The sequence below is a fragment of the Raphanus sativus genome, chromosome 2 (assembly GCF_000801105.2).
Source record: "Raphanus sativus cultivar WK10039 chromosome 2, ASM80110v3, whole genome shotgun sequence".
NCBI lineage: Eukaryota > Viridiplantae > Streptophyta > Magnoliopsida > Brassicales > Brassicaceae > Raphanus > Raphanus sativus.
In genome coordinates this window covers 4,514,027-4,527,974 of record NC_079512.1, presented here as the reverse complement: position 1 = coordinate 4,527,974, position 13,948 = coordinate 4,514,027, and the positions used below count along the sequence as shown (strand labels likewise).

At 32.5% G+C, this 13,948-nt stretch overlaps 1 protein-coding gene and 2 long non-coding RNA genes across 5 annotated transcripts; 2 read left to right on the top strand and 1 right to left on the bottom strand.

Moving 5' to 3' along the window:
• Nucleotides 1-480: 480 nt before the first annotated feature.
• On the top strand, nucleotides 481-2,232 carry LOC108841857 (uncharacterized). Of its 2 annotated transcripts, XR_001948210.2 has the most exons (4): nucleotides 485-779; nucleotides 887-938; nucleotides 1,238-1,346; nucleotides 1,670-2,232. It is a non-coding gene; the product is annotated as an uncharacterized LOC108841857 (long non-coding RNA). The 2 variants fall into 2 exon arrangements; XR_001948209.2 differs by having other exon boundaries at nucleotides 481-779; nucleotides 887-1,346.
• An 823-nt stretch (nucleotides 2,233-3,055) lies between these two features.
• LOC130500408 (uncharacterized) lies at nucleotides 3,056-4,095 on the bottom strand. The gene is made up of 2 exons (XR_008939024.1): nucleotides 3,798-4,095; nucleotides 3,056-3,418 (listed from the first exon to the last, which is right to left on the bottom strand). It is a non-coding gene; the product is annotated as an uncharacterized LOC130500408 (long non-coding RNA).
• LOC108828865 (homeobox-leucine zipper protein ATHB-X-like) lies at nucleotides 4,088-12,419 on the top strand. Of its 2 annotated transcripts, none has more exons than XM_056995450.1 (4): nucleotides 4,088-4,868; nucleotides 10,415-10,614; nucleotides 10,745-10,824; nucleotides 11,893-12,419. In XM_056995450.1, the coding sequence occupies exons 2-4, from the start codon at nucleotides 10,423-10,425 to the stop codon at nucleotides 12,143-12,145; spliced, it is 525 nt and encodes a 174-aa protein (XP_056851430.1). In that variant the 5' UTR covers nucleotides 4,088-4,868; nucleotides 10,415-10,422; the 3' UTR covers nucleotides 12,146-12,419. The 2 variants fall into 2 exon arrangements, with proteins under 2 accessions (XP_056851430.1, XP_018458039.1); XM_018602537.2 differs by lacking the exon at nucleotides 4,088-4,868 and adding an exon at nucleotides 8,354-10,311.
• The last annotated feature ends 1,529 nt before the right edge of the window (nucleotides 12,420-13,948 follow it).

Below are 13,948 nucleotides of genomic sequence, written 5' to 3'. Positions count from 1 at the left end.
ATTATTCTTAATAAATAATTAGGTTATATTTTTAATATATATTTACCCATAAATAAAAAAATTCATTAGTTTGGTATTCATCATTATCTAAAAAATTATATATTATATTATTTAAAATATTTTACATCATATATTTTAAAAATAAATATAATGTATGTATATATGGATATTTTATTAAAATAAAAAATATTGAATATAAAAAATAATATTTAGTTAATTATTAAATATTTCAAAAGCATGAGAATAATTTTTCAATAAGGTTTTTAATTTATAGTAGATTTGTTTATAATTTTTTTAAAACTATTAAGCCCGCAAGTGCGGACAAAACACCTAGTATCTTTATATATAATGTTGTGTTCTCTCTCTTGAGAAAGACACGTCAGATTTCAAGTCACAAAGTCGTGCGCCGTAGTGCCGACATATGTCCCAGACATTAAAACGGATCAGTTTGTTAATTGAATATATGGCAGCATCTTATATACCGAGGTTTACAAAAAAATATTTGGCTGTGTGTGGACTTTAGCTTAATCATGTGTCTTATCCAATAACATCGAGTCTGCAACTAAACGCAGCGCTGTCATCTAGGGTTATTCCCATCGCCTATTCTTTGTCAAGCGAACTTCCATCTTCTTCATCACAAGCGATCTTCCATCTTCTTCATCACAGAGATATCAGTTACGGATTAATACTCTTAAAACCCTCAATTAATCTTTCATCTACGATTTACATTCAATGAGAGTTTTGCTTCTCCAAGGCGGTGGAGGTTCTATTATAAAAAGGTGACTGCTCCAGCTTTGATAATCATCCTCTCATTCCTTGTAAACCAACCAGTAAACTAAATCTGTGATTTATGGCTAATGTTTCCGTCTTCCTCTCCGATCTGCAGGCTGGCCGCTCCTCCTCCACTGTTCAAGTCCGATGACTTAAGTTCGTATGAGGTTTGTTTGCAGTGTGACTTTCAGGTTCAACAACTTTGATGAGGTTTTTTTTCCAGTGTGTCTGAGTGTAAACTGGTTTTATATAAATGCGACATAAATTCAGACTCCTTAGGGTGTTATGTGATATACTTCTCCGATCGTTTCCAATCTCTCTTCGTTTTACAATATTTTGTTCATTGTTGTTTTGGTGGGTCTAAAGGTGATGGTGAAGCTGAGATCGTCACAACGATTTTCGCAATTGATGCTGATACTGTTTATGCTTTTCATGTTAACAATTATTCTCTTGATGCTTTTGGCAGTTGTGTCTTTAGATCTACTTTGATGACGCATGTTGTTGAGAACATACTAGGATGAGAGTTTCAGAAGAAGAGCAATGTTGTTGCTATTTACTTTGACCAAGATGACTAGGTAAATAATAGTTTTAAAGCGTCTTTTGCTTTCTGTTTTTTTTAACGCTCATTCATAATCTTCAATTAATTTGATATGTTGCAGTATATTGTCAACTAATATAATAACATCTAATATTTTAGATTAAACACTATCACAAAACTTTTCTAGAGGATTGTAAATTTTCATTATTTTCTGTTTTGTGTCATGGGTCTGGTTGATTCTTTATTTGGAAAAGTGGCAAGGAAACTCTCAAAAGAAAAAGAAAGACACACGCTGTATGAGATTGATATTGTGTTTTTGATTGTTCTTACACTAATTCGCTTATGAGTTATGTTTTGTAGATTGAGTGATTGTTGAAGTTATGTCTACGAATGGACTCTTATGAGTATGAGTGCCCGGAGAACAAATTTGGGGATGGTTGGTGATGAAAAAGCCAAATCTGAAGTAAAAAGATAGGACTAGAAGCGCAATCATATGAGAGACGGAGACGAGGATGGTCAATGTTCTGAGCCGTCGAGGTTGCACCACCGCTCATGATCTAGAGACAGAGAGAGGGATATGCATAGAGGTATCCAGCAGGCAGCAACACAGAGAGAAGAGAGTTAAAGAGCTCGCAAAAAGGGTGAAGATGAAAAGATATAAACGGAAAGAGATAGGGCCTTTTATTTTTCATTCACCGGAGAAGCATGCGAATAACTCAGAAATATGCTAGTGAACAACTTATCATCTTCCTCCATTTCTTTCCTGCTCCCTTCATTTTAACAAATCCACTTTATTAGTTATAATTGTTAAGCTGCTACATAAGCTTGATTGGTACATCAAGTGTTTGTTCCTATTCTAAGAATAAAATGTTTATCACCTCTTTGATTAATTGCTTATGAAGGAAATGAATTGTCTTCTGATTTATTATTGTATTTATATTGTTTTGGGGATTATAAGGGCGAATTTTGAAAAAAGCTCATAAACTCTATATTCAATGAGCTTAAAACTTCGTGAGTCAAACATCAACAATAAAAAATTTGTTCTTCAATGAAATTTTATTTGGTTTTAGACTGATTCACAATGGGCTTGAGATAAACATTAATAAAATCTTAATACAACATTGTTCTGTAAAGCATAATTTTTTAACATAGTGAAAAAGAAAACATGACACATCAGTGTAAATTTTAAAATTTGTAATAAAATTCACATTTTTAACATTTGAACTATCATACTATTAACAGTACATCAAATTCTCCATAAACAATCTTTATAGCTAACGTTACATCAAATAGTTGTGATTTTTTTTATTGGTTTAGACTAGATTTTGATGGTAAAAAAAAAGAAAAAAAGAAAACAATTGCAGAATTCTGTTTTTTTTAATCTGTTTTGATGTGAGTTCGACAAAACTTAAAAACAACTTAAATATACTTTTCTCAAATATAATAATTCGTAAATATATAACCTAACATGTTATTTATAAATATTAAACAACAACAATTAATATGATATTTTATGCTAATTGCTTATTTTTTTAAAGAAAAAAAGATAATAAATTTGTTTTTCTTTTTCTAATTTTTAGAATTATAAAAATTAAGAAGAAATATATTAAAAATAAATTAAATACAAGAAAAGTAAATATTGTGAACACAGTAAAACAGATATATTTGTTTTAATATAGTAACAAATATTAATTTCTAAAAGAAAAAAAAAAGAAATTGTAAAATATGGAATAAAAATAGTGAAAATTGAAAATAAAATAAAATATTTTTTTTTATTAAAATTTAAAATATATTTTAATTGTTTTTCCATTTTGTTTCCCTAGTTAATTTATAAACTTTGACTATATTATAAACTTTTCCAAATCCAGCCAACAAACACTGGGCTCGATGGGCCCATATCCGAGACTAAAAATCGGGAAGGAATTAAATCGGGATCTGGTACGAGAACCGGGCAAACGTTATGGAATATGCCTTTAAGGAGTCAAAGAAAGAAGAAGATGGGTGACTGTTGTTGATCTTCTCTTCGTCTTCTTCCACAGCTTTTCTCTCTGACTTCGATCTCTCAGCGTAGCAAGGTTTCTCTTCCCTCAAATCTCGCCTAGCTTAAACCTGCATGATAGTGGTATTAACCCTACAGTTTGATAATAACGATCACATAGATGTAACATAAATATTTTTGAATGAAGAGGTTCCAGACTCATAGGTCCGTGCATCTCGCTAGGACAAGACTCAGACTATATAATTTAACTCTCTTCTGAAGAGTAAACCTCCCTGGACTTGGAACTTGTGACATCTTTGATTGTGGCCTTGTTCATTTAGCTGTAATTCAGCATTGGGTTTACCGTTCCAGCCACTCAACTTTTAACACCCAGTGTAACTAAAAATCTCAGTCTATGCAAATATAACTCAAGAGTTCTGCTTCCACTCTAGGTAGCATTTTCGAAAAGAGCCTTAAAGGATCCAGATTTGAAAACGGCTCATAACATACACAAGATGTCTACGTCATTGGGTGGAGCTTTGTTCATAGCTGACGATCTTTTCCCTGAAACACCATTCATCTACGCTGGTTGGCATCTAGCTGCAGCCATTGGCGTTGTCACTTGCAACAAGCTTCTTCAGTAGTGTTCTTCAGTGCCAAACATATTAGTTCCATATTCTTGGCTCAGAGAAACGAATGGGCTCATTAATCAGCCGACTTAACTAGTTACCACTGTAGTCATCTTATCTTCAATGTATTTAAGTATGGAACAAGTAGCTTGTGATCGAGACAAAATAGGATTAGGAACTCTCTCCTCTCTCCTCTCTCTTTTCTCTCCCTTATCGTCGGAAAAAAAAAAGGCAGTTCTAGATCTGCTCCGGTGTCGAGGCCGCTGTCGTCGGTCAGCGCACGTTAGGCTCGGCGCCGGAGGCTACTCTCTTCCTCTTCCTCTCATCTTCTCTTTGCCCTCGTTCTTCTTTTCTCTGCGGCTTCCGATATGTTTGGAGTCCTGGGGTGGTTACGGTGACGGAAACCTAGGTCCGTCGTTCCGGAGCTCGCTGCTGGTACTACAACGAGGCGTCTCAGGTTTTAAAGGGCGTTGGGTCGGCTTTTAGGGTTTTGGTCCCGGTAGATCTGATTTTTACTTTGTAGATCTCCTTGGCATCCTTGGCGGTGGAGGCGCGTGGTGTTTCGAAGACGTCTCTCTCCTCTGTTCTGTCCCGTTTGGTATCTCGAGGAAACAGTCCTCGATGTGGAGTGGTGACCAAAGGCTACTTTCTTGCCCTTGCTTGGTGTCTTGTCATGGCGGTGGGTTTTTCTTTGGCTCAAGAGAGGCGGTGGTAGCTTCCGCCGGTTCGTGCTCAGGCGTCCGATGGTCGTGTGGTCGTTGGTTTCTTGAGGTTTTGCGGATGCAAATCTTCAGAAGTGTGAGAAGCTTCGTCGTCTATGACTTGGATTTCTATGCTTTTGAGTTTGCTCTCTTTTTGTTGGTCTTGTCCAGAGCCGGCCCTGGGCTAAAGCCTGTAAAGCCTGGGCTTTAGGCGTCAAACTCTATATATAAATTGAGGGCGCCAAATTCCGGTAAAGTTCTTATCTTAGCCTAATGGTTCAATTCCTTCTCAATACGTGCGGCAGGTGACGAGTTCGATCGTCTGTCCTTTTTTTACTTTTCTTTTTAATTATTCCTTCCCTTTTTCTTCTATTCCTTACCTTTTCTAACATTTAATTAAGGAAACCTTGGTTATATTTTAAACTAAACGTTCTTCTTCCTATTTTCTTTTTCTTTTCTCAGAATAATTTTAAATGATCAAAGTAATCATTTGATTTCCATTCTTTTTTTTATTAAATAGCTATGTACAATATATCTATTATAGCGAACTATTTAAATTTAAATTATCAGTTGTTCAACTTCTATATTTTTCTTAACAAAAGAAAAATAAGTTGATGTAAATGTAACTTTCATATGTTGCTATATTATACAATTTATGTTCTTTATGGAAAATTTTACAAAAAACAGTAGCAACCCCCTGACATAAATATTTAGTTATTCAAAGTTCATCAATAAAAATATTATTTGATGAATAATATGATTTTATTTCTGTGTATTTTGTTTTATTTTTTTTAACAAATTAGGTTTTATAGTATATCACATTATTTTGATTATATATTTAAAAATACAATTAAATTGTAATTATATTTAAGGGCATGGTTTTTTTCTTGCGCTTTAGGCGCTTCATGAGTCCGGACCGGCAATGGTCTTGTCCCATGTTCTGGTGCATCTTGTAATACACTTCTCGAGAGTGTCTTCTTCAGTTCCTCTGCTCAGTCCTTCCCATCTCTCCAATGGGTTGTGACTGCGTAGTGCTTGGTTGATCGCAATAGGTTCTCTTGCGCAGACTAGGACGTCATTTGTGCTCTTGATTTTGTCAGTCAGAGCTGCGTTTGGCGAGGAGACCTAGGTTGAGAAGAGCTCATCCCAGTGCTAAGGAGTCTACTTGGTCTCCTTGGCAAGCTCGTTTCTTTCTTCTTTTGCAGGAACTGGAGCATTATGTAACTAGGTCGCCTCCTATGCAACCCGTTTGTCGGAGGTTGTTGTGTCGTCAGTTCTGTTTCAGGTATCTGGCGCTCCTCTCTCCATAGTCCGGTGGAGGAGTATGGCTCTGGTGGCTTTCCTTTAGGTATGCTATCTATCATCTCTTTCCATCCTGTCAAGAGCTTCATGGACAGATAAAATTATGAGTTTGAAGAGATTATCGAATCCAGCTACTCTGGTAATGGCACGGGAAGACCGGCATCTGAGACTTGCCTCGGTAAACCTCACATTCTCGTGGTCTCTATTAACGGTTGAGAACGGGGACTGATATTCTAAGAATACCCAAACTGTCTAGCGGATAGCGTCGGTTTAGTGAGCGAGCGAAGCTAGTCATGTGAGGGTTGAATTAGAACATTTTGGTTGATTCTTGCTTGTAATTTGATGCTGTAATTGCCGTTTATCGGATTATTAATGAAACCGTAAATATTTGCTTTAAAAGAAAAAAAAAAAAGTAGCTTGTGATCTTTAAAGAGAACCTGTACTTTTGTTCCTCTAGTTATATTCTTCAACGAACCAATTCGCTTGACCGGGAAGTAAGAAACTATTCAATAGAACCGGAGGAAAATAGTAAACCGAAGTGAAATAATAAACAAGATTAGGGCTGGGCGTTCGGGTACCCATTCGGGTTTCGGTTCAGTCCATTCGGGTTTTGGGTTTTCGGGGTCAAAGATTTCAGCTCCATTCGGATATTTCTAAATTTCGGTTCGGGTTTGGTTCGGATCTTTGCGGGTTCGGTTCGGGTTCGGATAACCCATTTTAAATGTTTTTAAATTTTCAAAATTCATTATATACTTTAAATTTTCAAAATATATAAGAAAGATAATATATTACATATAAATTTTCATAACATATATGTCAAAATACCTTAATTTAACATATAAATTAGTTTTCTTTGAATATTTGGATAAAGAATCAATAGATATTTAACTATTTTAGTGTTTTCAGTATACTTTAGCTATTTTAAACATTTACTTTTGACTATTTGCATATATTTTCCTAGTATTTTGGAAAACTTAAAGGTATCTTATATATTTTTAATATTTTTAATATACATTATATATAAAAATAATGTATATATTTAAGTATATAAATTTATTTCGGATACATTCGGGTACCCAAAATATTTCGGTTCGGATCGGGTTCGGTTTCGGTTCTTTAAATACCGAAATTTTGAATCCGTTCGGATATTTAATCAATTTTAGTTCGGGTTCGGTGCTACTTTTTCGGATCGGGTTCGGTTTGGTTTTTCGGGTTCGGATTTTTTGCCCAGCCCTAAACAAGATCAATGTCGGCTAAAGAAAGGAGGAAAAAAACAGGTAGTGGGACCCCTTACAACTCCACTTTGGTTGCAAATGCCGAAAGGCATTGATGTTTTGGAGCCAAAAAAGCATAGACATTTGGGAACTCTTGTGTCATGGCCAATTATAACGCGTTAATTGTCGCCCAATGATTTGACTAAAAGTTCAATTGCTTCTATATCCGGAGGTCTGGGGTTCAAACCCCAGAAAATACCAAATTATGCAGATTATAGAAAAACGGGTTACAAGAGATCTTCAGCTGGGTGCAGGGCGTACCATCGAACATAGATCTCATAGGACGGCTCAGAGTGGTGCAGTCAGGCGTGTATTCTCACAGGGTGGTAGAATTGTCGGTTGTAGAATCGTCTTTGTAATATTCTCATCGTTGTAATAGCATAATTAATCGATAATAATCGATCCAGACGTTAAAAAAAAAAACTTTTTTACTGTATAAACCTGAAATATGTATATGGTTATTATAGCATCTCCAAAAGAAAATTTATAACTTTAAATATAGATTTTTTCTATTTTCAAAAGAAAATTTCAAATATTCAAATTTAGAATTTTTAGAATTCATTTGACTTTCATCTTTTTATTTGCATTTTGATCCTTACAATTAATTACGCATCACATTTATAATTCTTAAGTATTTTCTTGTTTTATCGTTTTAATCTTTAAATTTTTTATCTCTCATAAATATTTCAGATATATTTTTACAATTCAAGTTTTACACATAAAATAATAAAAAATTAAAATAAGATTTATATTATTTTAAAGCTAGAATTAGACAACAAAAATATTATAAAAGAAACTTAAGCAAAAAAGTAGTTTTTCAAAAGGTACATGAAGACATAATTATTACACTAATTTAAATATTACAAAACATTAATAGTCTTGTAAATTTGCTCCGGAACATCCAAAATCTCTAAAATATTGTCCAAACAAATTTTGTATAACCAAAGATGGAGCATACAGAAATAATTTTATGAATAATATGATATTTTGCTTGTAGTTAAATATTTAATTATGTATTTCAGTTTATTATTCTATATTTTAGTGTAAGATTTTATTAATTAATATTTATGTAGTATTTTTATATATGTGCTAATTATTAATATTTTTTATGGATTTATATTAGTTATGACAAATATAAGAACTATAAAGTAAAATACAAATAATTTTGAATTTAGGTTTGAAGTTTTGTTTTTGGAGAAAAATTTGTTGAAACTTCAAATATAGAATTTTGCAAATTTTAAAATAGAGATCTTTTTTTGAAAATGCTCTTCGAACTGAAAATTTTGAATCTAGATGGAATTTGGTATAAACTTAAAACCTCGCGGGATAGGTACAAATTGATTGATTTAAATAAATTTGTGAGACAGGTGCAATAGTGGGTTAAGTTTACTTTTTCGCAGGATAAGTACGGATTAACTTAATTTGATTTGTGGGTATTCACCCATTTGCAAATAAAAAATTGAATCATTTTCTTTCAAAATATATAAAATACAATATTGATTTCTTTTAATTAGATAAATATATATTTTATTATTACGAAATAAATTATAATATAATTAAAATATTTATTTTTTATGAAGTTAATTTGTTTTTTTGTAGATTCTGATCGTAAATTTCAATAGTACAGAAATATCATATTTTTGAATTTAAAAACAATAATCCGCAATAAAGTGAGTTAAATGGGACGAGTTTGATATAAGAACGAAATTTGACTCTCTCTTATACATACAAATTATAATTTTTAACAATTTATAACTTAATGATATTATTGGCCTGTCGGACTCATTTTAGTGATTAAGATATTGTAATTGTTCAATTAACAAGCAGACCTAATAGTAATATTTCTTGTATAACTACTTTCATAGGCACATAGATACATATTAGTAAAATAATCAACCATGTACACTTTTTATAGTTTGAAATTTTCAAATTATTTAAAAGATAGTTTATTTGTATATATTGTTGGATGGTACATGACTAAAAATTGAAGTTATGGAAAAATTAAAATTATGGATCGTAGATACATAATTATCCACTGTTTCAGCGTTATAAAGTTATTTTAAAAGGTTGATAAAAGAGTTATTTTAGAAAAAGATTTTAAACTAACTCATTTTTAAATAAATTTTTTAAATAACTTTTTTAACAAAAAAAAAAATGAATAGTCTAGAATATCATGGTCCAACGGTAAAGACTAACTTTTTCCTTCTTCCTGCACATCTTCCTTTGAAAATTAGTCTTGACCCTTTTATAGGTCTCAGATATCCAGGTTAAACAAAAACAATAAAACGTTTTAATATATCCGATACACAAATGTATGGAAAATCTTATTATTTGTAGTTATCGGTATTAATGTATACGGTTTCAACATGCAAACAACAAGATCCATTTCAGCTTTAATTAGACCATTCTCGTTTTTCTAAGATTATTGTATTCCTAACGCTCAACGCAAAACAAGACTTTACCAAACCCGTTATTGTCCCAACATGGAAATAATGAATTTAATAAACTCCGAAATTAAAACTGGTAAAACACGTAATAAACTGATCATATTCGTACGAATGTGATTTGACTTAACGACCCTAGTCAAACCCCATTATTTCCTCTCTAAATTCACCAATCACACGTAAACACACCTCTTCGTTTCATTCTATTCCTTTCCTTTTTATTATTCTCTCAACTTACACTGCCATTTATTTTCTCCCTTAATTTATGTTCCTTCATTTGACTACTTGAATTGAAACTCTTTTTTTTTTAATCTTTATCGCGTCTTAAGACTTTCTTTTCTTGAGTTTTGACCATTATATCATGCGCAATCCCTTATTCCATATTCCACGCTTATTACAAAATCTTTCTCCTTTGTCTGACCCTTTTTTTCCTTTGTTCTTTCACATGAGTATATAGTAATATGTTATCTACACAGACACACAGACACACACACACCTACATTTATATTATCATATAAAACTTCAACTTTACCTTTCCTCTTCCAAAAAAACTATCTTCTCTTCACCAAATTCTATTGATCCATCCTCGATGGCCCTCTCACCTAACTCAAGCTCTTTAGAATTATCAATATCGCTTCCAAGCTTCTCTCAATTATCTTCACACCCTTCATCTGGTAAGATCCAAATATTTACATTAAAATCATCTCTACATATTATATAGAGTTGTAATAGTTATGTCTCTGAAAATTATCAATATATAATAAATAATTTTGGTAGGTGAGTACATGGTGAGAAATTTGGACATAAATCAAACTCCAAAGACGGAAGATCGTGACTGGATCATGATCGATGCAACACCGCATGCCAACGAAGAAGATAGCAACTCCTGCGGCCGGCGGCGCAAAAAGCTCCGTCTAACTAAAGAGCAATCGCATCTTCTTGAAGAGAGTTTCATACAAAATCATACCTTAGCCTCTGTAAGTGTATTATACTATTTTATGGTTCTACATACATATGTTTTGCTTACGTTAGAGAAAAAAAGAGAGTTAATTTTCTGATCATCATGTCGGCTGATTATGATTTGGATGAATAATAATGAAACCACAGAAACAAAAATTAGAATTGGCCACTTTTTTGAAGCTTAGTCAAAGGCAAGTTGAGGTGTGGTTTCAAAATCGAAGAGCTCGGTACGTCATTCAATCTACCGCTTTCGTATATTGCATCGTTTATAATACGTAAATATAAATTGAGAAAAAAATACGATTTATTTCATACTATGTGTATATACATATACGGCGAGGCATGTGTGTAGACTTTTTGGAATTATGTTTTATGGTGGTTGAGAATATATTAATTTATGAGAGTGCGTTGACAGAATATTTAATATAAGGAGATCGTGTGTAATCGTAACTTAGATTCTGAACATAATTAACCAATTAACCATATATACAATAAGTTCTGAAAAATGGAGTAAATTGGAAGTAAGCCACTTTTATCCAAGTGTTTCTCGTTGATTCCCACATATATAAATTATCACGCATTCTATGCGACATAACTTAAAAAGCATGTACTCTTATTTTTTGTGTCAACGTGTCTGTATAAATGTCCCGTGATTAAAATAAAAAATATAGAATCTAATGAATGCATCAACAAGAAAAAAACGTTAGGGAACATGAGGGACAAAGTTTGAGACAGTTAATAATGTGTATAGTTCTTTTAGCCATCTTTGGCCAGTCCACAATTATGATGTTTGTCCTATATAATAGGCATATTGCTTTAATGAAACATAAACTTAAACACTGCACACATACACTTTTTAACAATGCTTTCTCTCCCTATATATATATATATATATATATATTCATATATACATAGTACATCACATGAATGTGTATACGTACGTACATTTGTGCATCGGTGCTGCATGCATACTTGCACAGTATCGAGATATATGTTGCGTGGCTGCTTTTTTTTTTGTTGCGTGGCTGTTTGTTCATGAAGTCCATAAAAATGTCGTGTTATATCATTATTTTAGTTATTTTTTTATTTTTTATTTTTTTTTATTTTTTTTTTTGGGAACTCACCATTATTTTAGTTATTTATTTTAATATATATATATATATAATAAGCTCAAGCATATGGTTGGTGTAAGATAAAACCTATAAACTACAAATGGCGCACGCATGTATATTTAATTAATTGTACGCATAGATTATATCAACCAATATCATGTTTACACAAAATTCGATACATAGGAGTAAGCTCAAGCATACGGAGATGGAATGTGAGTATCTAAAGAGATGCTTTGGGTCACTGAAGGAGCAAAACCGACTTCTACAAAAAGAAGTTGAAGAATTACGAGCTCTAAAGCCAGTGCCGGCCTCGGTTTTAACCATGTGTCCTCGGTGTGAACGTGCGACTGATGCAACAGATAATGCCGTCAACGACGGAACAGCTCCGAGAAGCCAGTCACGGGTCACAGTTTCCTCTTCCTCTTCCTTGTGTTGACTGGCTCGGTCAAAAGTCAAGTAATGAAACGTCTATGTAGGGTGAAAAGTAAAGACCCGATGATTAATTAGGAGGATTTTGTGCATAGTTCTCTAATTATTTATCACACCGATGAGGAAAAATAAATTGTTTGACCCTCGTTTTAAAGGTTTTCCATGTTTTTTTAACTTTACTTTCCTTGTTATTGTTTCGTAAGTTCGTAACTGTACATTTCGTGTCCGTTGGATTGTATGTACTATTTTTCTTTTGAATGGGACTATTATTGACATAAAAATGATGTTTTATCTCGTGTTAAGACACGGAAAATGTATAGTACATACTGAATGGGAAACTAGATATAATACTATTAGTCACTAAAATTATTGATACATTGTTAAACCAAAAAAATTTGATATATTAACATTATTGGTACGAGATTATTTAACCGCGCTACGCTCGGTTTGTGTCCTATAAAATGTTAATTTAATCTCATGATTTTCAATATTTTAAACAACTTTAAATCTTTATTGTTTGTAATTTTCTTTATAACATTCACACATGATCTAAGCCATGTTTCTTATTTCCAAATCTATGATTTTTTCTCTCCAAAACTAAAACTACAAACAAAAACTGAGATAAATGAAAGGCTTTATTTTTCTAGTCACGCTCTACACAAACACTAAATACAAAAAAGACAATTATGAACACAACATCACTTGTGTGTTAGTGCAATTGAAAGACATTTTAAATATTTTGACAAAATTGTGCATATGAGTGATAATAAATCAAGCCAGACCAACAAATATTTTATAAGACTAAAATAGATGTAAACGTCGAAATTGTAAAACGTGATTATGCATCATTTTGTGTGGTTTCATGCTTATCATTTTTGACTGAATTTTTTCTCAACCTCCAGATCGAAATATGTGTATCTATTGTCACTCAATTTGTGCATTCAATTTGATTAGAAAAGTAATTGTGTTAGTATCCATCCAGCTTGGCATTTGAAAAAAGAAACTTCTTCTGGTATTTGTCATGGACTAAACAAATTCTAATACTCCGAGTTGGAATACTTATTGTTTGTTAACTTCGTCACTAAAAACAAAACTATTTCTAAGATCCATATCATCACAAATCATATCAATATTAGATTTTTATGAACTGAAGTATATAGACAGGCAAATCAAGAACTGAGGAAAATAAACATATCAATGTTTAACGAAACCAAATACTTGAAGCTAGCAGGCAATTGAACTCTATAATAACTTTCGGGCGAAAATACCAGGGAAAACAAAACGTAAACCAATCCCTGCGTCGCGCAAAGGGCAGAAGAGCTCTTACTTCGCCCCTGATGTGTGTCCTTTTGAAGCAACAACTCAAGATGTCTCCAGGGTTCTCCATTCAATTTCTTGGTATCCTCTGCATTTTGCTGATCTTCTTGAAACTTACGGCAAATATTCTTGGAAATATTTTGGATTTGTATTAGACAAAACCTTAAGAATATTTTTTGTAAATTTCTTCACAACCTGATTCCAATAGTTACTAAAGTTTTTCTCCACAGAAACACTATCGGTAGAACGATTCTGATGTTTTCTGTCACCAAGTTAATGACATGATATTTGTCCATAATTACAAATCCTTTTCGCTACCTACACACAGAACAGTAAGTTTATGAAACCATTCAAGACTCTAACAAAGACCGTAAGTGAAATTAATCATCACCGCAAGATCACCAAATATCAACTTTGTTAAATATCTATTAAATAATAGTTAGTGTTATCAACAATAGTTATACTGATAATTCTTTGTTAGCCAAGTGAATTT

Coding starts and splice junctions, on each gene's coding strand:
- LOC108828865 (XM_018602537.2), top strand. CDS start 10,227: ATGGCCCTCTCACCTAACTCAAGCTCTTTAGAATTATCAATATCGCTT. Junction 10,312..10,414: donor ATCTTCACACCCTTCATCTG/GTAAGATCCAAA, acceptor TAATTTTGGTAG/GTGAGTACATGGTGAGAAAT. Junction 10,825..11,892: donor TTTCAAAATCGAAGAGCTCG/GTACGTCATTCA, acceptor TTCGATACATAG/GAGTAAGCTCAAGCATACGG.